This window comes from Falco punctatus, assembly GCF_963210335.1.
Source record: "Falco punctatus genome assembly, chromosome: Z".
NCBI classification, from domain to species: domain Eukaryota; kingdom Metazoa; phylum Chordata; class Aves; order Falconiformes; family Falconidae; genus Falco; species Falco punctatus.
Window position 1 is genome coordinate 75,375,622 of NC_137586.1, and position 27,863 is coordinate 75,403,484.

Genomic DNA, 27,863 nt, shown 5'->3' on the forward strand with positions numbered 1-27,863 from the left:
GCTTCACTGAGAGCAGTTCTTCAGGACACACAACTCTGAAAAGTACCATGCCATCAGACAAGGCTGTGATTCAGGTGAGCCACCCCATGGCTTTAACTGCAGCAGTCATAGCTTAGGCTCCTTAGAGCTCTCCTTACCTTGGATGGTGGTTTCTCCATTTGTTCCTGCTAGGGGTGCTGTACCTTTATCTAGCTGTGGAGACCACAAAAAAATGAAGGGTTACAGAGAGATGGAAATTGGTCTCATCCTTGTCTTCTTACCCATGGTTAGTCTGTCTTTGCTGGCTGACTGTGAGTAAAGCATGGGGCTGAACATACTAAGGATGAAAAGGAGGGAAATGTTGGAGCAAAGGGGAAGAAAAGGAGTGGTTGGGTAAGAGGAAGGGGCAATGTGTCGATGGCTGCAAGGAATGGCTCAAGAGATCCATCACATGCAGAAAGGACTGGATTTAGGTTGCTGCATGGAGGAATTTAATTGCAGTGAATGGTGAGTAGATGGGAGTTGGTAGATGAAAAGTTCCTGCCTCAAGTGCAAATGTGCCCCTGGTTTGTTGTAAAAAAGCAACGCAGAGAATGGTGGTAGAGATCATCTAGAGATTTTAAAACCAATCACAACAAAGAAAGAAAAGTTTTTAACAGGAGAGAGTGCAGCCCTGTATATAATTTTCACTGGAAGCGGAGTTTGGATTATGCTGCCAGCCACACATTTACAGATACCTTTATCCCCACCACAATGCCTTTTTCTTTGATAAGAGCTGGAAATGGCTTTCCACTGCTGTCTTTCTGATAGAGAGTCTCATGGAAGAGGATCACTCCCCCAATGCTCTGGTTGATGGAAGCATCTGAAGAGAAGAGAATCTCTCGAAAAGCCCGGCGATTCTCCTCTGTGTTTTCCACATTGATCCTCTGCAGCCTGTTCCCCATGGTACCTAGCAAGGTGGACAAAGGTCAGACGAAGAGGTGTTAGCCTTGGCTAGCCTCCTGGTCCCAGTATGTAGTAATGAACTGGGCCTTGAGTTTCGATCTCCCCCTTCTCAACCCATAGTTTGTCAGCTTTCATTACTATTGGTCGCAGTCCTGCCTGGCTGAGTTGTTCCTGCTCAGACAACATTTTTCAATTGTTTTTAATTTACTCCACTAATTTCAAAGATGAAGCAAAATTAAGAGAAAAAGTCTTGGGTACTGCTAATTGATCGATATCCAGAACTCACCCACGGATTCATCTGCAGCTAAGATCCCCTTTCCTGAAGCCACAATCCGCTGAGCGATGTCTGAAAGAGCTTTCTTCTGCTCTGGAGACAGCGCTGGGAATTGGTGGGTCATGTTGACTTACCTGTGGAAGAGTATTACTGTTAAAAGTTGGGGGAGACTATATACACAAACTATAAGGCAGAGATAACACTCGGGTATTTCTGTTGGAGGGCTCTCAGTGCTTGTCTGGTCCATGTTATCATAGCCATATGCCCAGAAATCCATTCAAGTTCTTCTTGGCTTGGTGTGTGCGGCAAAACTAGAAGAGAGGAATGCAGGAGCAACATCCTAGCATATCCTTCCAGAACCAAAGTGGGAAAGACTGCATTTTACATGGATTTTCTGAGAGGCTAAAGGAAGGTCAATCTGTCATAAAAACACGCACTAAGCTAACAAGTGTGCTAACTGCTGGCTCTGCAGACTTCTTGGTCCCAGTCAGAAGAATGCCAATTACCTCATTGCCTTTACACATTTCCTAATAATGCCCCTCTTCCATTCCCTGGCCTGTCTTGGCAGTATTTGCTACTTTGTCTAGTCGACTTTCCATCCCCACGCTCCTGCCTCACTTTGTAATTCTCTCCATCCCATGTCTGCCTCAGAACTGTACCACATTGCTTACTCTATAAGACCTGGAGGTTTTAGAAGGATTCACCACCTATTTCTATCTTTTCAGGTCTGGCAGAGGTTTACCAGCTGCAGATATGCAGCACCTGAAATCCACATTCTGTCTTGTTATGACAAAATGCTTGTTCTTATTAAAGTTTTGATTGTGTGGCATTAAATTACAGTTTCTCAGATTATCTGAATATTCCAGGTTACTTCCCTGTGTATATAAGCCTGTATGCATAAGACAGAAAGACTCTTTTCCCTCTGTTGATCATATGTGACAGCTAAAGTGATACCCATGTTTTTATCAGTAGGTGGTAAATCCATGAGATGAATCATTAAAAACAACACAAAAGATCTCCAATATCAAGTTTTCCTCCAAAGGGGCAGGCCTCTGAGCAGCGTCCACATTTTCTATTCGCAAGCTCAGCCTTAAAGAGAAATGAGAACATTTCCCATTTCACCATGTGTCAGAGATAGCCAGCAAATATGTCTTTCCGTATAAGCATGTACACAGCCAAGTTCTCCATCCCTTTTCCCTGCACGCAGACATTATGTTGCCAGGGAATCCTTGTCTTGCCCTCCCTGCAGAAGAGCATAGTGGAGAATAAAAATCAGGATCTGGCTGCGACTTGTGATAGGGTAATAGAGTTCTGTGCACCATGCCAAACGGCGCTAAACTTTTCTGGTAACAGTGCCATCACAGTGCTGGGACAGCTATAAATCCATGTCTGATTTATAGTTGAAGGTACTTTTGTATTGGTAATGGTATTGTGCAAGATTCAGATGGCATTGTCTACCAGCGCAGACCAGCTGGATGCAGTGTCCAGGTGTCTGCTTTACCTTTTTGTAGGTTGTTTGAGACTGGAATGCATTCTATGCAGCTTATCAATGTTAAGTCATTCTACATTTAAAGGGAATTTGAAAGAGTGTGTGATGAAGACTGTATCAAATGGGGGAGGGTTCCTTCCTTTTCAGGGACTAAAATGCCTAGCTGTAGTCCTGCAAAAGCAGGCTTTTCTGAACTCCTCTTTTTGTAAGCATGCCAGGCTGTGGCCAGAGCTCTGGGAAGCATCCTTCTACTGTGGTGACTGACCACAACTCCATCACTCTCAGCTCTTATCCTGTTCAGATCAAAAGAACAGGAAGAGCTATGGTTTATGCTGTTTATTGCTAATTAAGTTCACCTGTAACCCTCCTCATCCCTCACCTTCTTTCTGAGTCTGACAGGTCTCTTAGAATAAGAAACTACCTTGTTATTATGATTATTGTAGTAAGGGTTTGTGTTATAAGCACTTCAGTCAAAACCAGAGCACTGTTAAATAAGTTGCTATGCAAAACTATGAGGAATCACTCCAGTAGTTCACGGGCTCTGTGGAAAAGACTGGAAAATTGTGATCTGGCAAGAATATGTTCTTGTCCAAGGTCAAAACTAATGAACTGCTAAATCAGTAATGGGATTTCAGAGTTGCAGTTTGGAGGTATGTTACAGCACGAGTCGGTGTATCCAGATAATTTTTAATCCAGCTAGCTGAATTACAAGATCATCAGTCACTCTAGTTTCTTTATTATGGGTATACTTTCTCCCCAGCAATGCCATAAGCAATGAGACTGACATCTGTTGATTCTTACTTGTTTTCAGTGTTTGCATAAAGATCAAAAAAAGACAGTTATCACTCAAAACCAGCCTGCAAAGCAAATTGCCAATATACGGAAATACAAGTTTTCAGGTGATAATGCTGATCCAAGTGAGTACTCTCAAGAGACTGAAACAATACAGTGTAGTTCTACAATGATGAATTGGAAGACAGCTGGCTAGTTGCGGTTTCTATGCAAGTATCTTATTAAGTGTGAAGGAGTAGGTGGAGATCTGCCGAAAGGCATCCCAAAATTATGTAAGGCTATAGTGACTAGTTCCCAGCTACCCTGCTGAGCTACAAGGATGAACAAAATGCACAGCGTTTCTAACTGAAATGCTGAAGAAATGAGTGCAAAAGAGCAGTTGTAAAGTTAATGATAGCTCTAAGGTCCAGAATGTTCAAGTACCCTTGGTTTAGGACTTTATTTTTCTGTGATTCTTCTATAAGGAGCATAATCTTGAGGATCTTCTCTGTGGAATTCAGAAAGGGTGTCTCTGCTGTAAAGTACTGCTCTGAGCATTTAAAGGGGAGTGGAGAAGTCTTACATGTCAGTAACACTTCATACAGCTGCCTTGTAAAGAGTGAGCTCCCAGCACATCCACAGAAACATTAATGTCCCCCCTTAAAGAGCCAGATATATCACCTTCCAGGTCCTGAGGAAAAACAGTTGTGCCCAGGCTGCCAAAGCTGGGCAGTTCATTTCATTCTCACAAGAACAAAGCCTATTTGCCTTATTATTGTGCTTTATCTGTATAATTTGTTAACTTTTCCAGGCAGGCAAAAGGTCACAGGAACTCTTTTCTCAGTAGCAGTATCTAGGAGTTGTTGCACCACTAAGGTTTTTCAAAAATTTTATTTGGTACCGTTTTAGGCTGTTAGCTAGTGTCATAGTTTCACCAACTCAAGTGATTTCACATTGATTTGACATTGTATGAATACAATGTATTCTCTTTGTGGTAACTGCTTACATAACTTTTTAAAAGTGGAAGAGAGAAACAAAAGAATAAAACTGCAAAGAATTAACAAAACCCCCGGCTTTACAACTACCTTGAGAGTTTGCCAGGCTTCAGCAGCTCCTTAAACAAACAAGTTCTTTGTTCAGACCCCAGCCTGTGACCAGCAGGAGATGGGGGTAGGGGGAAGGGGACAGCACAGCTGCAAAAGTAAATACTGTACCGCTGAAGACTCAAGTTTTTCTCAGCTACCATAATGGAGGACCTGTAGGGAAAGTATCTTCATGGGTATCGGCACAAGCACTGCATCCTGTTAATATTAATAGTGAGAACCAAAGGGCAGAGGCAAACTGAACAGCAGAAGGAACAAACTGTTACATTCCACTTCAGGTCATCTTAGAAACATTACTATTTCACTGGCATCTCTTCTTCCCAACCACCTCAAGTGACTGGCATCTTCTAATAATACAGAAAATCTCACCTGAGTCCTGGTTTGCAGACAGAAAAAGATTGAATTGGAATCTGTAAGTTTTTCTCTTGGGTGTCTTCATTGCCTTCTTTTATAAAATTGGTGCAGAACCAAACTCTCAAAATACAGTTTGTACCCCATGCATGCAGCTTTTCCTGTTCAATTACTATTAAATACTGCCCTTCAACATCATCTCTGACAGCAATGCAAACCACATTTGCATGCCATTGCACTGTGCACACAAGAGATTCTGCTTCCAAGGAGCAGGGTTTGAAGAAGCAAAAGTTGCTTATATAAATAGATAAACGCAGTTGACACGGAGAGCGAAAAGTATTCAAAAATTTAGCCCATGACATGTAGGCACAATGTTGACCTGACTGGATTTACTCCTCATTTACACTTGTATGCTTAGGAGAGACAGACACATAAATCAGTTATGTACCTTATATTCTCATGACAGTGGATAAATCTAGTTATTGGCCTCACTTCTCCATGGAGCTCATTAAAACGCTATTTCTATGTAAGTCTATTTACTTGGACATTGGGCAAACTGAGAGGTATGAACAGCTTGGCAAGTTTGCCCCTGTCCTGCTGACAGAGCACATTCTTATCTAGCTTGCAGATGACACCAAGCTGGCAGGACGAGTTAATACGCTTGATTGCTGGGCAGCCATCCAGAGGAGCCTGGACGGGGGGCAGGAAGAGACCAACAGGAGCACCATGAAGTTCAGCCATAACAAACCCCCACCCATTGCCTGTGGGGCAGAGCCCTGAAGTGATCCCACCAGGGCTAGTAGGACAGGGGAACAGAGAAGGCCCAGGGCCCTGTCAGGCAGTGAGCTGAACATGGGCCAGCAGCGAGGGCCAGCAGCATCCTGTGTGAGCAGGGGTCTGGCCCAGAGAGCCAGGGAAGGACAAGGATTATCTCCCTCTGCTCATCACATCTGGGTGCTGCATCCAGTGTTAGCCCCAGCAGTACAGGAAAGGCATTGACAAACTGGAATGAGTTCAGCTGATGCCACCAAGAAAATCAGGGGCTGAAGCACTTGCTCTGTGAGGAGAAGGCTGCAGACCTGGGTCTAGTTCAGCCTTGAGCAGAGATGGCTTTGAGGGCACACCTCAGCAACCCCCAATACCTGCAGAGTGGTGGTTGGAGAGGCTGAGCCAGGCTTTTCACAGTGGCACATTACAGGAGAGTGAGAGACAACAAGCATAAGCTGAAACTGGAGAGATGTGGTCTGGATATGAAGAAAATTTTTACATTATTGGGACAGCCAACAGTGGAGGAGGTCAACAGAGAGGCTGTGGTGTCTCCATCCTTTGAGGCTGTCAAGACCAAACTGAATAAAGCCATAAGCAGCCTGGTCTGACCTTGTGTCTAGCCCTACTTTGAGCAGAAGGTCGGACCACAGACCTCCTGATGCCTCCTTCAGCCTGAACTACCTTGTGACTCTCTGTACTTGCTTTAGGGAGTTGAAATGGAAGTGGTGCCTCCTGTATATATGAAGATGCTCTGAGGAAAGAAAAGGATATTTCTCCATCTTTGCAGTGCAAGTGGAAGTATAGCAAAATGAATGTAGTATAGAATTCATGAAGTATAGAAATGAAGTATAGAATTCATTTCTGGGTTTTAAAAAGTGTCAAGGTTATGGGACAAAAAGAGATATTCAGACTTGTGTCACCTAGAAAAAGAAGCACATGTTTTTTGATTGATATACTAATTTCACCATCTTGATAGGTCCTTTGGGGCATATATGACGGTAAGTTGCCTGTTTTTTCTCTCTCTTATGAAGGTGGGAACAATGTTTTTTTTCTGTCTTCATGCTCTGTCTAGGGACATTGCTTCAATATCCTATCTCAAGTGGATGGGAGTATGTGAGAGCTGCATTTCCCTGTCCCGATTCCTTTATTAGCCTGAGCTATACCCAAGCCCTCAGCAAATGTACCCCCATTTCATCTCTCTAGCAAGTATGAAAAGAGGTTATGCACTTAAGGACCCAGCCTCTGCAGTCAGCGCAGAGCACTTCTGGAGCACTCCTGATGGCTAGAGATGACTGAGGTAGCAAGAAACTGGTTTATTGGAAGTAAGTCTGGTCATTAGGATGAAGCTGCTTCTCTCTCAGGGCTGGGCTCTTCTCAGAGAAGGTAAAAAATGCTGTCAAACTTGCACTAGAATTCAAGTCTCGTAATGCCAGTAGGGGAGGCTGGGGGAAGCAGTGGTGAGAGTTTTGGGTGGACTAAATAGTTTTGGGTGCCAGGCACATGGGACAATTGAGAAAGTGATGGAGGATCACAGACAGCGAGGGTTTGCATTTGTTGAGCAGTTTCCTGAAGCTGGCTGTTCACAAATTGAAAGGTTACAGCCTAATGCAGGAGCAGGTTTTGGTTTCCTGCACTGCAGACTACCGTACATCCCCCTGCCGAGGAATCTTATCCATACTACTGTGCTAATACTTCAGAAGAAGCTGCACAACAAACACACATAATTACACTTCTGTCAGCATTGTAGTTTGTCAGGACCAACAGTATTCTCCAGTCATTCTCTCTTCTCCTTACAAAACATCAATTTATGTACTCCACAAGCATAAAGAAACACATGCAAAACAAAGCAGTAGAAAGCAATGAAGGTATGTTACTGGTCTACTCAGACTAAGGATTCACTTACTCCAGGAGTTCTGAGTGACTAAGCTAAGTTAGAAAGCCACATTTAGCAGAAATTGGGTCACATTGGAAGATCACTGCAGAATGGCTGAGTGCTTAGTTCTTGCAAGCTGTTCCTGGAACAAAAAAATAAAAACAAAACCAAAAACAACTCCCCAAGCCCACTTTAGATAAACACATTGTGTCTCGGGTGCTGATATACATACTAGCTTTACAGTTTAGAAATTAAATTATTATACTTACTTGTTTGTGGACAATACCTCTGCTGCTACAAGCTTCTGGTGTGGTGGTTGCAGGCAAAGAGACCCAGTCCTTCTGGGCACTAACTTTTATAAAATTCTTGATAGGTGGGGTGTGTCTCCCCCCCACCCCCACCCCCTGCCTTCACTCCTCCATTCTCCCTCCTCCCATCATTGTTTGAAGTCGGTCATTGGCTCTCAGACCACAAACACACAGCCAACAGGACACAGTCTCGCTCCTGGGGGTCTGCCCCCTTCCCCTCCCCTGTATATATATATAAGGCCATTTATGACATGGTGAAACTGAGGCACTTTCCAGTTATTTCAAATTGTTCCTCCTCTTTCTAAAACAGACTGAAAAAAAACTACAAAAGGAAACATGGAGATCGTTTACAGGGATCTTGGGCATAACCACCTGTTTAGGGTTAGATCTTCTGGAAGCTTATACTTAGGAAACTGCACAATGTAGGAAGGAAGAATAGAAAACAAAATGCAGAAATAATGCAACAGATCCAGATTCTTAATTGACATCAAATATTGTCATTTCAGTGCCTTCCTAAGTGTTACACTGATTTTCCTCCTTGAAAATTTAGCACAGAAACATATATTCCTTCTCCAGTTAAGTCTATGGAAAGGCAAAATGCGATGCTACGGTATCAGGGTTAATGAATCTGCAAGTTCTAATTTTCTTTAATGCAGTGTATGTGTGAGAATGACGGTTATCAGAAGACATGTGCCCACACTGAGCTGCACAAGTGCAAGCCAAATTTTCCACCAAAATCCCATTGAAATTTACCCATATTACAATGACACACAGGCTTCTCTGCTGCTTAGCAATTTTTTTCTCTGAAAAATGCTAATGTTCTAGAAACAGCATACCAGCATTCCACTTTATATGAAACCACACTACAGCTATTCACCAAATCCAGGTAGACAGACCTGATTTATTCCCCACCCCCCCACCCCATACTGCAGGTCAGTACTCCTGGAGGGAAGTACAGCACAGGGACTGTTAGGCAAACATCATCCCCTCAGCAGCAACATGCTCTTTGACCCTGGACATTAGCAAGTCTTTACGACAAAGACCCAGTGTTTGTATGAAGAATGACGTAGTTTCCCCATGTCTTTGGCTCATGTAATAACACCTTTAGCCTTTACATTGACACCGTGAGACATCTGATTTCTCCTCTCACTGAGCAACACTGCCTTTATTAGGGTACTTCTTCCTTGAGCCTGTCTTTCCTAGAGCTGCATGCCAAGGTCAGAGCTTGCAGGAAATCTTAACAGTTTACATGCTGCCAGCAGTAGCAGTCTGTGACAGTCATCAGAGAAACCTCTGAAAAAGCTGAGGATAGAGCCCAACTGTAGGCCTTGTGCTTGTGTTGATTTGTTTTAATATTCTCCTTCCTGAGCCATACCTTTTTGCTGAAGAATGCCGTGGCACATAACATATGGACATAAAGCCTTCCTTGCTTTACAGTGTTTGCTTTATATTCCATTTCTCTCGTCTTAGCAGATGAACCCCATGGTACATTAACATTTCTCCACCACAGAGGCATCTAGTATGGATTAAAAATACTTTTATTGAAACAAGTTATCCAAGACCCTCTTGAAAAAAAGATGTCATACTGATGGCCTTTGTCAGGGCCACAAAGAAAATTAGAATTTGAGTCCCATCATTCCTGGTTTGGTTAGAAGCTGTCACAGATACGAAAGTTAGAGGAAGTGTTTCTTTCCCAGTGTCATCTGTAATATGGTCTGACAGGATCTCACAGAAAAGCTAGAGCTTTTTTGAAAAATACAGTGGCTGACATTTAGAAACCACTTTAGATAATCCCCTGCTGTCTACCTTGAGATCTTAATTCTTTCAGAAGTATATCTATATATTTCCAGGTGGGTAATGGCCAGGACATGCCTTTCTAGTCCTTCTGAGCCAATATCCAGCGCTTCAAGCACTAGGATTACAGGTCCTAGCAGAGATTCTGAGGACTGAGGAGGGAAAGTGAATGAACATGATGATTAGCTTTTTCTCTTAATTTAGGAATGGGAGCCTGTTTAGGGAAGAATATGGAATGAGCAATCATGCTAGATAACATCACTGTAAGGTTCAGTACTATTAACATGCACAGACATGATCCTAACCATACTGTGCAGAACTTAGTGGTAGACTGATACTAAAATGGCACTGGAAAAGAGTATACACTTCCATCATCATAGCTACGTTATTTGAGGATACTTATACCTCTAAAAATTAGGTTATAGTGGTATCGTGTGTCTTTAAATAGAGGAATAAGATCGCATTGTGAGGGGAATGCAATGTACTTGCATTTAACCAAGAAACTAACCTGCCCCATAAAAATACCACATCATTGTCTGCACTAATTATTCTATGGCAAAATTGGTGTATTATCCAAGTTATAAACCTGTCTCATTAAGTTAGTGTTTGAACTCATAGTATTGCCAACTCTCTCAGCTTTCAAGTCACCCAACTAATTTTGGATTGGTTTATTTTTTTTGTTTAAACCTTTTTCAGAGTAACAACGCAGCCACAGGGCTGTAGCTAGCAAGAGGTTGTCTGCTAGTGCGAGCACCCTTAGCAGAGGTGGCTACCTCTAGACGCTGCTTTGACAGAGGCTGAATTTGTGGCCATGGACAGCATGACTTTAATACAGGTGTACTGTACCAAACTGGAACATCTTGATGGCCATGGAGTAGGAGGAACAGCAAAGCCCTGGTGGAAGTTGTGTTCAGAGGCATAATGACACAGGGCAGGAATCAGATTTGTGGCCTTCAGGAAAACAGGAGGCAAAGAGAGGCAGAGAACATGCAGATGAATTTTAAAGGGTTGCAGCTAACAACTTTCTGACAAAGTGGCTCAGTAATGGCATGAAACAGATGCCCCTTTGTAGCCATCCACTGTTATTCATGTTGCCATCCATCTTAGTGGTATGTGGGGTTTGTCTTCTGCAGTTTGTAGGGCTGGCCAGGCAGGCAGGGTTCTGTGTGGTAGTTCAGTTCCTGAGGAAGCACCAGCTCTTCTCTGCCTCCCTAGGTTTCCTCATCCCCCTCTACCTCTGGCATAAGAAGGGGGAAGGGGGACATACTGAAAAGGTCCCAAGCTGTGGATAGGGACAGGGAGAATAGGAAGAGAGGGCAGCTGAACTATAAGAACAAGTACTCTTAGTTACTGGTATTCTTAAAAATAATTTTACAGACTATTGCAGACTGCTGATCCACTTTTCTAGCGAAGAAAATAAATCTTTTAATGGAGAAAGGATTACTGTTTTTTTCAGAGTTTTGGATGTGTAAGAATTGATTACTTAAATACCCAACTAAATATGGTGATTGAAGTTTTTCTGCATGGATTATGACTTTATCCATTAATGAGAAAGGTGATATAAGCAGTCTTGCAAGAAAAAAATCTTTATAGCTCACTCACATATGTGTTTGAAACATCACCACAAACAAGATGTATCACTAGTAAGAGAGCTTAAATGAAAACAGAAAATGGTGGTCAGGTATAAAAGGGATGGATAATGTTAAATCACAAGTGTCTAGCATTTCCTTCTTACAAAGGTGGCACAGCACAAGTGAATGTTGTGTTTGAATGGCTTGGAGACTTTCCTGATGTTGCCTTTTCCACCTGAAATTACTGTACAAAATTTGACAGAAATATACGTTCAGAAATTTTAAAAGACCACTAAAAACTGTCTTTACAGGAGGCTTGGGTTATTACTTACATCTTAATTTGTGGTTCTGCTTTCTAGGGTTTGACAATGCAAGTACTGAATTTTCATACTAGAAATTAATTTAATTGCTGTCTTTGTTATATCCAACCTTGCTTTCAAAATCAGTTCTGCACTGAAGTTCTAAGTGAAGACTTGGTGGCTGAAGTACATTAAAATCAGTGGCAAGCCTGGTTTAAAGGCAGTGGGTAAAAATTGAAGAATTGCTTATGTTTCTTCAGGGTGATGACTGTTTTTTTCCTGTGTGTATCTAGCAGTATCATTCCAATGTGGATTTTGCCTTTACTCATATTAACTAGCATTTTAAATGAAAATAAGTAAATGTGAAGAGATACAAACTGCAGTACATCTGAGAAAGAAAGAAAAGAAAGAAATGGATGACCAAGAGAACAACAACAACAAAGTTAAAGCTTCCTTCTGCACTTCAGTAGATGAAGTGCAATTAAACTTATCAACACTTCTGTATGTGGTCAGGCCTGTAAAAGGGTTTGAAATGGAATGGAAAAAAACACTGGAAGTTGGATGAATGTCTGGGTATAACACACATATACATGAGGAACACCTGGCTCTGTGTGCCCATAGAGACCACTGCCTGCATGATGGGGTTAAAGTCTAATCAGAGCAGACCTGAGCTGCATGGAGTCTGCCTCCTCCTCACCCCTCCACACCATGCTGATGTTTCATGTTTTCTGTACTCTGCAGTCTTGCTTAACCGTCTCAAAGTCCAGCTTGTTCATCCTTATCTAATCAGAGGTATTGTTTATTAAGTGGTTTGTTTTCCTCATTCACCTGCAGCCCTCACTCCCATTGCAGAGAGCCTGGCCTTTAACCCCACTGAAAGAAATCACTTGTATTACTGGCCTTACAGCAGTGTCTGCAGACATGTACATCAGGGAGGGTATGGAGGGTGTTGGGCTGAGCAGACCCAGGCCCAGAAAGAGCAGTGAGGGGATTGAACAGAGGTGGTTTGCTTGCTCTTCGTTCTTTGCATTTGAAAGTTGAATTGCAACAAACACTATTGGCTTGGAGTGAAAAACAGGCAAGCACATAACATTACTGTTATCAAACGCCAGTTTTTTCATAGCAATTTCATAAACAGTGGGCATAGAAAACAGGGATACAACTTTTAATCAGGCTGCCAGTGGCAACATTTCTGGGCCGTACAAAACAGCTGTAAGAGGACATGAAGATAAATGCAGTAATGACACTGGTCTCTCGGCTCTTCTGTTGACATTTTGTTTTTAAAAAAGCAAATAAGCAAACAACTGGCTGCTATAATGGGAGACACTTAACTATTTATTACCTGTTTATCTAAGCAGCACATACAGCCAAAAAAAAGCACACTTAGGTGCTGCATGTTAACATTGGCATACAGTTTGCAAAATACAAACTATAACACATGTCTGAGGTGGACCAGTTTGCTGAAAAGACCATGGTAGATGTGGTTTCTGCACTACTGGCCCAAACACTGGACACCATATGGCAGAAATTCAAAGAGAAAGTTGGCACTGAAGACTACACAGCTGGCCAGAGGCTTACTAACAGAGCAAGAAAACATAACACCACTTTTCTCTGCCAACATTTAAAAATCACCAGTCATTACAATGCTGGCAATACGGCATTCATAGCTTGCTATGCAGAACAAAGTCTTGGAAATGGACACAGATACTGCTCTTAGTCTTTAGGTACATGAATAAACTGGCTGATTGGGTGCATTCTTTCAAACCATGAGCTGTCAGGACAGTTTGTGGAAATGAAGTTACTCTAGCAACAGAGACACGTGCAGTGAAGAAGCACAGACTATGGAGTACCTAATTCCATGTGCATTTTTGGCAGATGCATGTTTTAGTGAAGATTACTCAGAACCACATGTTGGGCCCTACCATCTGCTGAATTCAGATACATCTATAAAGCTGGTGTGGAAATACACAAAAACCCTCTTAACTTTGGGAGAAAAACTGACAGTGCTTCTGTAACTACAATTGTGTACCACAGAAAATTAGGGTTTTTTTGGTGAAACATGTAGTCTTTCAATACAAGAGTATACTAAGTTTAAATTCCAGCACTTAGAGCTTGATTTTATCTCAGGTCCCTATTAAAATGCCTCAGTACTTGATTGCAGAAGGGCCTGAGCAACCTGGCCTAGCAAGATATGGTTTGAGTGGGGAATTGGACCAGACACCTTCAAAGGTTCTTTTCAACCTGAAGTGTTGTAGGAGCCACATCATTATATCCATGCAGATGCATGAACACACAACTACCTTTCTCTTAGTCAAATATAGTAAGAAAAGAGATAGATCTGCCAGTCAGGGAAATGAACAGTGGCATGCAGAAAGAAAAGACTAACAGTTTGAATAGAAAGGTGGTTTATTTGGTAGAAAGTTTGTTAAATATCCTCAGAAAAAAAGTAATTCACCTTGCATCCAGCCAAATTGCTGTTGAAATACCCAGTCTAGCTCCTCACAACTAGAGGAAGGCTTTTTCCTTCCCTCTTCAAATGCCTTCTCACCGACATTGATACCTACTGCAGTTAGAAAATCCTCTTGGGTTTCTAATCTCAGAGACCTATCAACTTATGCTTTCTGTTCTTTCTGCCACAATCATGCTTATGTTGGACATGCCTTGGAAACAAAGGCAGTTTTTGTTTAATTGAGTAACTTCCCCTGAATTGTCTTGGACAATAATGCCTTCAGTCCTGCTGTCTGGCCCTGAAACTTCTGGTTCAAGCAGCAGTTGCTGCATTGAAATGTAGTCTCCAAACCACTAGGAATGAACCAACACTCACAGAAATTTGTGGTTTTGTTTCTAAATAGTCACTAAGTTTGTTTTAATGTGAATAAAACCAAACTCTTAAGGCTGCATTTCAAGGAATTGATGCTAGGCCTTGAACTTCTGTAGCCTGAGATATGGCAACTCAGCTCTGCTCCCCTGGTAGAGAAGAGAGGGAAAAGGCTTGTGTGATTGAAGCTCCATTTTTAGCCCCAACTGTGGAACAAAATCCAACAAGAATTAAGAATTCATAGTAACCTCCTCACTTTCTGTTCCAAGGACAAAGTACACACCTCTGACTTGTCATTTCTAATAGAATATGTGGCATAGAAAATGGAAACAAAAATCCATCAACTTGTGAAAGTTCAGAGGCAGCAGAACGAACACTTGCCTGAGATGCCACATTGGCATGGTGGGCACTGAACAAGTACCTGAGAAAGCCCCCACCAGACTCAGTAAAAGCACCTCTGTTCTAAAGGGGAATGGGGCACTTAAGGAAATTATTCCAGAAGAACCTGAAAAATACATTAATCTGCTTCTTGCATAAAGGAGTTAATTCTGAATAGTTTTATCTGAAACACTCACTGGCAGGTTCAAGTTCTATGCCCTCTGCATACTGCTTGGTTTCCAAGTCAAATTGTTTTGTCTCTTACACTCTGAAAATTGTCTTCTAGTTTAGAAGGGATGCCTCAAATTCATGTTAATTTTCAGCTATGAAGCTCAGTGAAATTATTGACCATCCCTGGGCTTCTAGGACAACAAATAAAGCACTACTGGGCAAACAAAGAAAATAACTTTGAGACAAATGGATAAATCATTTGCCACATCAAAACATTTATTAACTGGATACAGTTAGTTGGTTTCTTTCTCTTCCTTCCTCCTTTTTCCTTTCCCTGTTCCATTTACTGTACCTTGCTGTGAGATTTTCTTTGCAAAAATGAGCATGAATGGACCCTCATGAAAAGAACAGGACATTGCCCTGGATTTGTATAGTACGAAGACAGAAAAAGAGTGAAAAGAAAGCACACCATGCTGAAACATTCACTGCTGAAGATGCATAAACAAGCTGGCACTTAGTGGAATAAATATACAATGACGCTCAAATCCTGCCATCCTAACCATATTATAGTAAAGCCTGAGAGTGGTAAAACCCACCTGCCACTGTGTGACCACTCCAGTATCTTTGGGGTTTTCAGCAGCTGGGAATAAATTGTGGTCCTGGTTGTGCAACTTTTCCTGTGTCCTCCGACAGGAGAGGTGCTTTGCGTTTGGAATGACATGGAATCTACACATAATTTTCACTTGCATCTGATTTTCAAAGGTCTTCTAAAAGTATCTCAACTGACTACTAAGAAAGCAAAGCACTACTCTGTGTTGTGAAGCCATTTCTCAGCTAACTTGCATTATGCATTTGTGTTGTGAGATACCCATGGCACACTGGCAGCTGGAGGTTTGCAGCTTTCTTTGGTTTCATCTCTCAGGAGTTTTATGTCTTTCACATCTGTAACCAGACTTGTTAAGAGCTTAAGGCATAGATCACCTGCGAGAGACTGGGGGAAAGAAAATTCAAAGTAGAGCTCTTGCTTTACCAAAAACAAAAAACCAAACAACCCCCATTGACCAAAACTTGACAAAAATATTGTACTGGGTTCATTCAAATGTTAGGAATATGGTTTCAAAAATAGTTCAATCAACTCCACATACAAGTGAATTTGATTCAAAGGCCACTACAGTCTAGGTGGGCTTCTCATTAGACATACAGTTTAGTGCCAGTTTTGATTTGGAGATCTCTGTCACCTACATGTTTCTATATTTAACTGTGCCCACAACTGTGGTAAAAAAACCTATCCCAAATGTCTAAGAACCAGAACACATTAAGTTAATGGGTCAGTATCGGAGAGGCCCCATGATGTATTGTGCTATTGCTGCTTGTTTTTCATGAACAGCTAGATTTGTTTCTTACGGGTATTTTACTTGCTGCCAAGAGCAGTGAACGAACCACTTAGGCTGAGCTGTGAACTGCAGCTCCAAAATGGAATGAGGATCCTGCACAACAGCAGCACATGATCTAATCTTTCCTTTGCCTCTGTGCTGACAGAAGTCAAGGTAAACTCATGTTGAATGTCTAAGTCCAATCAGTAACTGATAAGGCCTCTTCTAATGACCTGGATCCACTACAATTAGTGATGATACCAACCAACACAGCAGTCATCCTATGTTGTTTATAATGTCTGTAATGTATCAAAGAAAGCATGCATGTGTGACCTGGCTGTTTAACATCAAGGGCTATTAATCTTTTCCTGTATCGACCTTCAGAGGTGACCTTCAAAACTGCAGAGGCTTTGTTTTTAAGAGCCTCTGTTCCAAGAAAATGGAGTGGGAAGGGTGGAGGCATAGATAGGATCTGTAGGGGGAGACAGTAACAAATGGATCTAGGCAAAATAAGTAGGAGAGTTGACACAAACCCCTGCTGCTTTTGAAGGGTCTGCTCAAAACCATAGCTTTGAAACAGAGATCAGACCTTTGTAAGGATGGGAAAATAAGGGCTTTTCCTCCTTGCTAGTTTGAATTTGAAATGTTGACTTTGCCCAGTGTTGATTCCTATTGCCCTAAGATAAGGACTTCTGTAAACAATGTAAAGGACAGTAGGCAGTATAGCTGTTTATATTGGTGTGAGAGCTTTTCCCCAAGAATGATTAAGGAGAGTAGACAGTTCATACCCTCAGCCGGAATCCTCCACTCCCCTCCCATATGGTGCATGGTGATTAGTACCAAGTATATATTAAATATAGTCTGCATGTACATAAGCTTATTTTTTAAGAGACTTTTTTTTTTAAAGATATTCTATGTTCACCTGGAGGTACAAGCAAGATGCCCCATGCAGGCAGCACATCGTCTGAATGTACACACTCTGCTCTGTGGCAAGTTCTCTGGGCTTTGTGTCTGGAAAGGCATGTACAGATCACAGCAGTTTTGGGTTGTTGTTTAGCCGAAGGCTGGAATACATTCCCACATGCCTGACCAGGTTGGGTTCCACCACATAGGCATTCTCCCCCTTTGTATGCAGCAGTGAGTAAAGGGCAATATCCTTAGCAAAACCCTGGCGGCAGTGCAGACCCCTCAGGTAACCTAAGGCACGGTGGGCAGACGGAGCAGAGAAAAGCATGGCAGGCGTGCAGCACTCCGTGACCGGCACGATATTATACAGTGTGGGGGCCAGCCGGCGCAGCTCCAGCATGTAATGCCGTCCCACTAGCTCTGACAAAGCCATACTGTACAAAGCAAAGAACAAGATAATGGGCCAACTAAGGCTGGAGCGCCCAGTTGCCCAGGAGTACACCCAGCTCAGCACAGGCCCCATAAACATGCCCAGACCTAGCCACTCAAGGATTCTCATGGGTTCAGGGTTGAAGTAGCGCTGAAGCCTCTCAGGATGGTAAAGCTTGAAGTAGAGTGCATCTCTGAGGTATGGTTTGGAAAACCGGGCCAACAAGAGATGCTGCAACACAGCAAATATCTCCTCCTCTGGCACAGCATCATCTTCCACTACAAGGATGTACTCTGGGTTGTATGCCAGCAGTGACTGCTCAAGGCAGAAGACATAGTCCTGCTTCTCCTTCTCAAACTGGTTTGCTCTGGGGTCAGCCTTCTCGCCAGTTTTGTCCCGACTGATCAGAGGAAAGAAGCTGCTCAGCAGCTTGACATCCTGATGGCTACTGGGGTCTGACTCCACATTACAGAGGAGGAGGCGGTGGCTCTGGCAACGCGCACCACATTTCTGGAGGAGGTAGTGGAAGCGGGAGGCCACTTGCAAGACATAGTGGAAATCGTTCTGCCTCTGCACAGTGATGATGGTGACCAGCAGCAAGGGCTGAAAGGTGTCACTGCCAGATGCCTCAGAGGCATTTTGCATCTGCAGCTTCTCAAAGTAATGGAGGGCAGCCTGGCCCTCCTGCTGGTTCTGCTCCAGGAACTCCTGGCTCATGGGGTTCAGGTGCCAGCGCCGCAAATAGAAGTAAGAGTGGAGGAGCCGGTGGCAAATCAAAGGTGCGAGCACACCAAATGTCACCACAGTCAGTGTGAAGAGATGGATAAAAGGACTGGACCAACGGCACCACCGTCCACAGAGCTGCCAGGCTTGGTGTAACATGGCTGCTGCAGAAGGAGGGCACTCCTGCTCTACTCATGCCCTTGTTCCTTCACTTCCAGTGCATCCTCCCTGGATTGCAAGGTATCAGTGGGGCAGCTGCTGCCAAACCTGCATAATTTGTCCAAGCCTAGACAGGAAAAAAAAAAGATTATTAACCAAATAGGAACTGTCAGGGTGGGACGACCATGATTTGAGAAAATGGAAAGCTAAGGGCTAATCACTGAGTAAGCCAAAGTAAAAGGCTACTGAGAAGTCCCTTGTATATCACAGAACTGTCATGTGAGGTGAAGGAAATATGAGCCAAACTAATTTTCCAAGCAAAGTGCCCCTAAGGCCTTTTCAGCATGTAGAAACTGTGATCTGACTTAGCCAGACAGGACTTTTTGTATTTGTTAATGCTTCAAATACATAACAAATAGGCAACATGGATGCAGGATGTGTCAAAACTCTTTCTGTTAAAGGCAGAGAACTTGCATACCACTACCTGGTCACAGTGACATAGTATGACCTGGGTCATAACCAAGAACCAAAGCCAGACCTCTCATATCCTAGCCTAGCACATATTTGAGACAAACTTTTACCTCTGTGGAATGACACATGCTTCCCTTCTGTTCCTCACACACTTCCAAATGCATGCTTTTCCACTTTACTCCCCACAGTGTGAAGCAAGATAACAAAGATACCAATTTACTTCACTAAGGGCATGTGTATGCTAAGTGTACTGTGTGTGTGTCTGTCTCTCTCAGATGTCTCCTCCTCTCTAGACCCTGTGAAATACAGTCACAGCAACATTAACAAGTTGCAATCGAGCCATTAATTTAAAGGTTTGTAACTTAAAATTGTCTTTAATTTAAAACGGGATTATTTTTTTTTTTGTATACACACACTTTAAGCAAACATCCACCTTCACAAAAATTAGGTTTTGCCATATTTGGCTTTTCTGTTCTGCTTTTCTGGGCTGCTGTGAACACCTAACAGCTTGTCTGTCAGAAGCTTACACAAAATCAGGGCAATAAGGCTGTTCAGATGAATTCTCTTGTGCCAGTAATTTCCCTTTTTGATCTTCTGTTTGACTACCCCTTTTATTTTCCATTCCCTCTCTTCATGAACAGAGTTATTCATGCTCCTCCAGCTGCCTGACTGTACACCATTCAGTGGAGTTTCTCCCATTTTTAACCTGCCTTCACCAAGTTCTGATCATTAAATGGTGCTCCCAGACCAAAATGTCATGCTTGTTTTCTTATCTGCACTGTCTGAGGCAGCCTAAGCAATGATGTGTGGATGGAAAGAAACCAGGGCCGTGGCTTTTCTTCTCTTAGAAGAATGGACCACGTATAACAAATGACTCAGAGGGTCATCACTGAGCAGGGTCTAATTCTGGGACTACTCAAACCACCCCTGGATAGACTGTGACATCAGTGTTGTGCTATATTATGATTCACAAAACCACAAGATTTCAAAAGATTTAATATAATTAAATAGAGACAACACATTTACACACCAAGGCATAAGAATCTGCAGCATATTCCCATATAGCTTTTTTTTTTTTTTCCTTCTGATTGTGCAATCCTGTTTCACAGACACTGCATTGTGTTGCATCAGTGGACCCTGTAAGGGCTTTAAAGGTGATAGCTGCATGTCAGCTACCAGATCCACGCCATGATGATTCAGGACATGAAGACCTGAAATCCATCAGATGCAAAGACCTGGCATTTAAATGCATTTAAAAAACAGGGCTGTCCCTCTTATTTTCTGTTAGCCAGTTACAAACATTAAGGGAACACACCAATGCAGAATCGTATTCTATAGCTCACAATGACATACTTTTGAGCCTTCTCTTGATGCGAGTAGCATTGTTGGCACCGTCGCTAAGTCAGCCTCCAAAGCGAGGGCACAGCGGGAAAAGGAGATGAAGAAAAGCCAAGAGGTAGTTCAGTTCTCGGTGAGTAAAGAAACTCACTTTCCCTGCGGTGAGCGCTGTAGTTCTCGGGATATACACTGAAGCGTTAATAACCCCGCCGAGCAAGAAGCCTCCGCCCTCATGGCGCCGTCTAGTGAAAAGGGAGAAACGGCTGTCATGTCTTCCTCGCAGCAGCAGCTGAGCGGTGGGGGCTGCACCCTCAAGAGACAATCAAAGGGATGCTTGCCGGGGTTTTTGCACTTCTGCAGCCCGTGTTCCAGGTCAGGCTCACAGGCACCATGCGCGGGTACCGCGCAGGCCCCTGCGGGGGGACGCCCGTGACCTCGCCGCTGCCGGCCGCTCTCAGCCGGCCCTGCCCGCGGGGAAATCTGTGCTGGGACCCCACCTGCCGGTGCCCCCGCTCCTAGCACGCAGCAGGGTAGGTAAGGTGGTGCAGATAAGCACCACCCGCTCGGGGAGGCATCGCCTGGCTTCATACAAGAAAGTCACAAACTCTGAAAAAGCACATCGGACTGGAGGCCAGCCATGCAGGTCAGTCTCACATCCACATGCGTTTCTGACTCACCCTGGCACTACCTCGTCAGTGAACAACTCAAGACCTTAGAGCTCTTAATCTGATTTTGCAACTCAGAACAGCTAAAGGAAAACCACCACCAAACAGGCACTTTTGCCTCTTTCCACATCTTCCTCTGCTGCCTGGGCTGTTAGCACTCACATTGACTGACAGACACACCATTATCAGTTTATTTGCAGAGGAAAAGACTATTTTCCTTGGGTAGCGGAATAACCAGATAGACAAAAAAAAATGCTCAGGAGCATACTGAAGTGGGTTGAATGCTCCAGTTGATGCCAAAAACAAGCTGAAGGATCCAAAAAAGAGAAGAGATGCTGCTCTCCTCCCCACTTCTTGGGTGTAACACTGGGAACCCAAGAGTTCCAAATAGAGATAGAAATATCTTGCTTATACAGAGATAAAGTTTGATCTTATCTTTACAGAGTTTCTCGTCAGGCTGTTTTCTGCCCATTAGGATGGTTCTGACTTCACAGAAGCTGTTCTGGTTTTAGAAGCTGTTGGTACTGTCACTTTCACTTTTTCCCCCTTTTTGGGGGGAGGGGGGAATCTTGTTTGTTCTTCTTTCAGTGGCACTTCTGACAGAACAAGGAAGTTTAAGAAAAGCAAGAATCGGAATTAGAATTTATAATACTTTAAAAACACCTGCATTAATTCAGAATAGTAACTACTTTGCAACCATATAAATACTTGCTGTGGAGGCCACTTTTATGTATGTTCCGTGTAGAACTGAGCCATTGCTTAAATGTGTTTACAAGCTATGGTGATGTAAAGCTATATATTTGCCTTGTTTCTTTTCTTAGATCCTTATGACAAAGATTCCTTCCACAAGTATCTGGTTCCAAATCTTACGTTCCCATATTCATTAGTCCCCTAATTATTCAGCTGAATTATACTGTTCAGGAAAAAGTTACCTCTGCACACATTGAAGAAGAGTAGAAAAATTAATAACATCCTCATTAGGGTTCAGAATATGGCCTGCTATGCTAGTGCTTTAAAGGAGCAAGTTCACTTTCTGTCTGCTCCAAACTCCTCTCCACAGAGGTATTCCTACAGGTAGGCACTCCGGGAACAAAGCTTCCTACATGTTTCAAAGCTGCAAAATTTTAGGAGGCTTCTGGAGAGCTAATGTAAGAGAGGGCATCTGTCTTCTACTGCTGTTCTGTGAAAAAAGGCCGTAATTATTCCTTCATGATTTCAATATTAAATGATTCCTTTTTGTCTAACTACACTTCTTAGCAGTGTCAACAGGAAAAGCCATTCCTTTCCCAACATAAAAACAGCTGGATTAAGTCACGTGGTCAGAAGCCATAGCATCATCTCTGCATGAAACAAAGGCAGGCTCTCAGAAAATGTCATGGGAAGGCAAGCTGTTAGAGTCCCCACCTCAGCCATAATAATGGTAGCCAGTAATGATGTTCACACAATCTGCAGTTTTGCCTTGTGTGTTGATTCTATAGTGACATCCCAATTTGAAACCTTTGTGCAAAAAACACTCCTACACCCCAACCTAGCATTGTGCAAACAAGCGGCAACCTCATGACCAAGCATCTCTGGCACAGACAATAGCTTTGTCTTGGCTGCGATACTGTTAGTGCACCAGCAAACAGTCCTGCTTGAATCTGAGGAAACTGATGCAAGCTTCACAAAGTCATAAAGACCCATATAGATCTCCTCCTGTTTCATATATGCATGCACACAGCTGACTGCTGTGTACAGATATCCTCAGCTTCAAAACCTACCTCCCTACCATGAGTTGATCCCTATTACTGGACCAGATGGCCAGCTTTTCTCATCCGCAATTCCCCTTGTTTTCTGACAGCTTTTAGTAGGTCGGGTGCCAGATAATACTTCTGCAATGTGTTCAGGCTTGCCTTGAAAACTGCAGTGTCTAGTAGAAGCCAAGCAGTCACAGATCTGACCATTATACTTTGATGCCAAACTGGGAGTTGGGCTCCCTAGAAAATACAAACCATCCTGGCAAAAGCTGTGTTTCTAAAAACATTCAGCAGAGTCTTTATGGCAAGAACTCAGTAGTTGGTCTTTCTTTGTATTTTACTAGCAGGTACCAAATACATCTTACCTCTTCTACTTCAAGCACTGCTTAAAGAAGTTGTCATTATGTTGTTTCCAGACAATGAATGTCCAATAAGCCAGGCTGTTTCATTTAACTTTCACCTAAAGTGCTACCTGCTACAGCAAAGACCAGGGCTGGTGGTATGCATTTGATTTCTCAGTTCTCTTAGAACTTTAATTTTTGTTTCTTATAGTCTATGTATTAAAGGCATACAACACTGTTATGGTCCAACAGATTAATGATAACCTGAAGCATAAAAGAAGTGGAGAGGGAAGTGGAGTGGGTCTGGACTTGGCCCTTTGAAGGGCTTACATGGTGTAAGATGCAGACATCAATGGCACAGCCATTTGTTTTGATCTGCCACTCCTCAGAGCCTGTCAATGAACACAGAAATTTCTGTTCAAGGAGATGGAATTTAAGCACTATTAGAAAAGTGAAATGTCATGTATACAGAAGGAGTAACCCTGTCCATTTAGGAAAAACCAGGAACCGCAGAACTGCATCCTTAATGTAAATTTACTGATAGGCTGGCCTGCTTTTCTCATTTAATTGTAGTTGATTTTTAAAGGTTGTTCACAGAAATCCAGTGAACAGTTTGAAAGCTATGGAAGCAAGAGGCAAGGTACACGGATGTGGCAGCCGGAAGATCCTGCCCCCATTTCCCTTGAACTAAGAGGGTAAAACTATGCCACTAGTGAAGCAGGCTATGAACTGAACATATACCAATTACAGTTATTTCCCCAATTCTGTGTTGCTTCTCTTGTGTATTAATTTTCCTCTGGCACATAAATCTGAAGGGATCCCATTTTTCAACACCTGCTGACCTGGGTGCCTCTCTGCTATGAAATGTCATGGGAAAGAAATGCCCTGTCCTGTTGCTATCAAGCAGTAAGGTCAGTATTCACATGAAGTGGAAGTGGAAAGCAGCCTGCAGAAGAGAGTTCTGCAAGATTAATAGCTCAACACAGATACTTAAGGTAAGGAGTTTTGTGAGGACCTGTAATTTGAAGATGATGCCAAAGGTCTACATGGCTTTCAAATTAATTATGCAATCTGTATCTGTCTGAATTTACATTTTCTTTTGTGCCAGACGTTAAAAAAAGGGCACATTGTTAGAGAATTTGGTAATGATCTGTGTAAGAACTGCTGTGTATTCACACAGAGATCTGCGAAGTCTTATATGTGGCTTTTGGTTTGAGCTCACTTGTGCTTTAGTATAAAAATTAAATCCCTATTTGTTAAAAAAATGAAAATTGTATTAGACAAAGCTGCTGCTAATAATGGCACCAGCTATCACCTTTTGCTGTCTGCTCTTGGAATCTCAGAGCTAAATGTGCACTGACTCATCAGAGATGCTACAGATAATCTGTATTTTAGCTCCCTGTGTCACAGTCTTTTGCTAAAATAAGACAAGGGCCCCTGCATGCAAGACACAGTACACAAATACGGAAAGATGCAATTTCTGCCTTAGTGTTGCTTAGTTTGAAAATACAAAAGATAGGACGGAATCTGTTTTTCCCAGATAGGTAATGTATCAGCCTGTTTTTTTATAGTTTAACCATACTGGTAATCCACACAGGTAGATTATTTAGAATAGCTATTCAAAAAACAGCTACTAAATGTGGTATGCTGAAGTAATTGCAACTCTTTTCAAATTAAAGCAATCTGAACAGATGAGGAAGACGAAATCTTGGTCTTGGAGAAGTCTGTCCAGAAGGAGCTATTTCAGAGCAGGAGGAGTGAAGTATCCCACCGTAGCTATTGTGGAATAGTTCTTCTGTCATAGCACTTCTATTCAGTCTCTATACACAACTGTGCCCTTGGGGCTTGCTAGGAAACCAGCCATTTCACAGCCTGTGAAAGAGCAATGTGCAGATTAAATTAGGTCCCCAAGTGCCTGTGGTTTGGGAATGTGCCAGGTGCACCCCTTCTAACTTAGTGAAGCAACACTTCGATCCAGGCATCACCCACAAACCAGCCCTGCTGTGCAAACTGTGCAAGGCCACTGTCTTCTCAGGAGCTAAGGAGTCTAGACCATGCCTTAGGAGGAGCTAACAGCACTGTGCTAGCCGGGGCTGGAAGTAGAGCAACCTAGAACTGCTACAGCTGCACCCCTGCACACGCGCCAAAGGGGGGCTGACTACGAGTCAATCCTTTACACTACAGGTATCTGGAGCACTCTGAGCTCTCTTGTGTGGCAGTGGGCTTCATGGCGATGGTCTCTCCTTGAGCAGGAATGCCTCTGAAGTTTACTCCTCAAGGCCGAGAGACCGCTTACCCAGCATCTGATATCTATAGTGAGGTAAGCACATTTCATATTAGGCCTAAGAGTATATTGTATGCTAGTGATAATTATATATCCAGCTATAGCTTAAGTCTTAGAAGTGTAGTAAGTAGCAGGCTGTTTGACTGTCATCTAATCATCATTTAAATCATTGTTGAAATCATCAATTAGATTGTCGTTCAATTACCATTTCATGCCAGCTTAATTTTCAATTATTGTTAATTCATTGTTAAATCACTGCTTAATTATAATTCAATTACTGTTTAATCTTTATAATTATTACCATTTGATAATCGTTTAATAATTAATAAAATATTTTAGTTAACCCCACAGTGATGACTGACTTAATACTTCACTTGTGACGACAGAGCAGGGGGTGGGTGTATGAATGGCGGGATAGAGGAATAAAAGGGAAGAAGTGTCATGATGGCTGCTAACACAGAAAATGTTGCAGCTTTACTGTTGTTCATTTTTGACTGCAAAGAATAACACACATTAATAAGGAAGTAAGATACTATTTTTGTGACCAAAGGCCTCTGATGATAAGGGTGTAAGCTTCCTGTTGGGATAGGTTTATGTAACAATAAAAATCGAGACCTATACCAGACAATAACCAGAATATCATGACTCTAACTGCTGCGCAAAAGAAAAGATGTTTAGCCATATTGATGAACAGCATACCTCTTTTAAGAGACACTGTCTACTCATGTTAAATAGTACTACTGACTTTTTCTCTGTATTCACCACTTGTGTCTGAGGAATACAGAGTCTCCCTTGCCTGCAACATATGAAATGGACTATTTATCCTGCATAGAAAGGCACAGTAAATGGGATGTCCTGGTTCTGGGGGATGCTGGTGATCTCTTTGAGCCCCAAGGGAAGAAAATGGGATAAATACTGTAGCTGAAAATAGTCTGTTATATAATTAGTATTGCCCTTGTTGGACGAACAAGCAGCAGATTTCACATGTGTAGGAGTGTATTCCTCCTGGGGTTTGTGCTTGCAAATGCTTGCCGAACCTGGTGTGCCTTTATGGCAGCCCACTGGTTGCACATAAAATTATTTTCTCAGTGCCTGTACGAGAACAGGCCGGCCTATGAACCTGCAGCGCACGCCGGTATAGTTTCATATTTTGCTGCACCATCAGCACAGCTGCAAATTTCCTACACAGACAACGATTTTGTGCTCCTCTCTCCCTTTGGGAGAGCTGCCAGGTAGCACAAGGTGACCCTTCAAGCACTGGGATTAACAGCAGTTACCTTAGTGATGATGGTCAGAGAGGAGAGGGCGTTAGATATGCAAAGCTGATCCTCCTCGACCCCTGCCCTCCTTGCAGAGCAGCCGACACACTGGTGTTATTTCAGCGTGTCCAGCTCTCAGAGTTCTGACCACAGAAATTCTGGCCAGGGACTCCTCTGGGTGGCATCAAGCACAAAGCAGGAGCTGGCTGGGTTTTCTTTTTGTTTCCTTAAGAGTTCCACTCACCTCCCCTAACGGAGGGGCCGTTCCCTTCGGCCCAGCCAGGCTCTGGCCACCCTCTTTTCTGCTTGTCACCATGTACGGTCACATCCTCAGAGCAGGCACACAGAACACTTTTCTGTTCCCTGCAGGCTTTCCGCTTCCCTCCTCGCTCGGGTGCCTCAGCCACGGCCGCCAAGCCCCGCTGGCTCCCGGAACACATGCCCTTCCTCGCCGCCAGTGCCCCGGTGCCTCCCCTCGCCCACCGCCCCGCACGGCAGGCGAGGCAGAAACGCCACCAGCCCCCTCCCGCCGGGGCAGGGTGCCCCCCCCCCGCAGGGAAGGGCGCACAGCCCGCCCGGGACAGCCCCGCCACGCGCGGATTTCCCGCCCCCTCGGCACCCCGGAGCGCCCCGCAGCCGGGCAGCGCCGGCGGCACCGCGGGTCCCCAGGGCCGCCGGCGGTTGGGGCCGGGGGTGCTCCATGCAGCTCCGCTTTCTGCTTTACCTTGCCGCTCTGCCTGCTGCTCACTTCTCTCCAGCAAATTTTTCTCCTCCCTCTCGGGCAGTGAGGGTGGGATTAAAGGCATAAAAGCCTAAACATGTGACTACGCCGGCACGGAGATGCTCGGAAGGAGGGGAAGGGGAGCTGTCAGGAGTGGGAAACCGAGAACCAGAGAGGGGTGAGGTCTGTGAAAACAAGTTAGGAAGCAGGAGAATTGTTCGCGCTCCAGAAGGACTCCCATCCCGGGGCAGAGTCCGCAGTGCAGCCGGAGCCCCTTATTCCAGCTCTGTGGTTCCCGAATTTTCATCAGGACTGGTGAAACGCCAGCCACGGCTGTACTGCAGAGCCCGGTGGTCCTTTACAGCTGCAGAAAGCTCCCAAAGCCTTTACCGAGCCAGGATTTCAAAGTGTACTCCACGCATGTGTCAGGTGTATTTATCGGCTCCCATGGCCACGCCTTTGCGGCACTGCCCCGTCTTGCTCTTTCTGCGTGGCTCCCATCCCTCCCTTGTCGGTAGCCGGTGCAGTTTCTGGGCTGCAGCTCTGCATTCCGTTTCAGCTGTTC

General features: G+C 43.6%; 2 protein-coding genes across 10 annotated transcripts in view; both read right to left on the reverse strand.

Annotated features, from left to right (window-relative positions):
• Nucleotides 1–27,390, reverse strand: part of ALDOB (aldolase, fructose-bisphosphate B) — a 29,605-nt gene extending 2,215 nt beyond the window's left edge. The window contains exons 1-4 of one of the 4 annotated variants that reach the window (XM_080371054.1): nt 27,302–27,390; nt 1,211–1,332; nt 717–928; nt 138–192 (exon numbers count right to left, since the gene is read on the reverse strand). In XM_080371054.1, coding sequence (XP_080227180.1) covers nt 138–192; nt 717–928; nt 1,211–1,322 — 379 coding nt within the window. In that variant the 5' untranslated portion in view covers nt 1,323–1,332; nt 27,302–27,390. Of the gene's footprint in view, nt 1–137; nt 193–716; nt 929–1,210; nt 1,333–4,930; nt 6,486–7,822; nt 9,251–26,821; nt 26,933–27,301 lie in introns of those variants that run through there. The other 3 variants (XM_080371056.1, XM_080371055.1, XM_080371057.1) reach the window with 3 other exon arrangements.
• PGAP4 (post-GPI attachment to proteins GalNAc transferase 4) lies at nt 15,148–27,438 on the reverse strand. Of its 6 annotated transcripts, none has more exons than XM_080371041.1 (3): nt 27,302–27,388; nt 19,985–20,165; nt 15,148–18,610 (listed from the first exon to the last, which is right to left on the reverse strand). In XM_080371041.1, exon 3 carries the CDS (start codon nt 18,481–18,483, stop codon nt 17,296–17,298), a length of 1,188 nt encoding a protein of 395 aa, XP_080227167.1. In that variant the 5' UTR covers nt 18,484–18,610; nt 19,985–20,165; nt 27,302–27,388; the 3' UTR covers nt 15,148–17,295. The 6 variants fall into 6 exon arrangements, with proteins under 6 accessions (XP_080227167.1, XP_080227169.1, XP_080227168.1 ...); XM_080371043.1 differs by lacking the exon at nt 27,302–27,388 and adding an exon at nt 20,308–26,826; XM_080371042.1 differs by lacking the exon at nt 19,985–20,165 and having other exon boundaries at nt 27,302–27,438.
• Between the last annotated feature and the right edge of the window lie 425 nt (nt 27,439–27,863).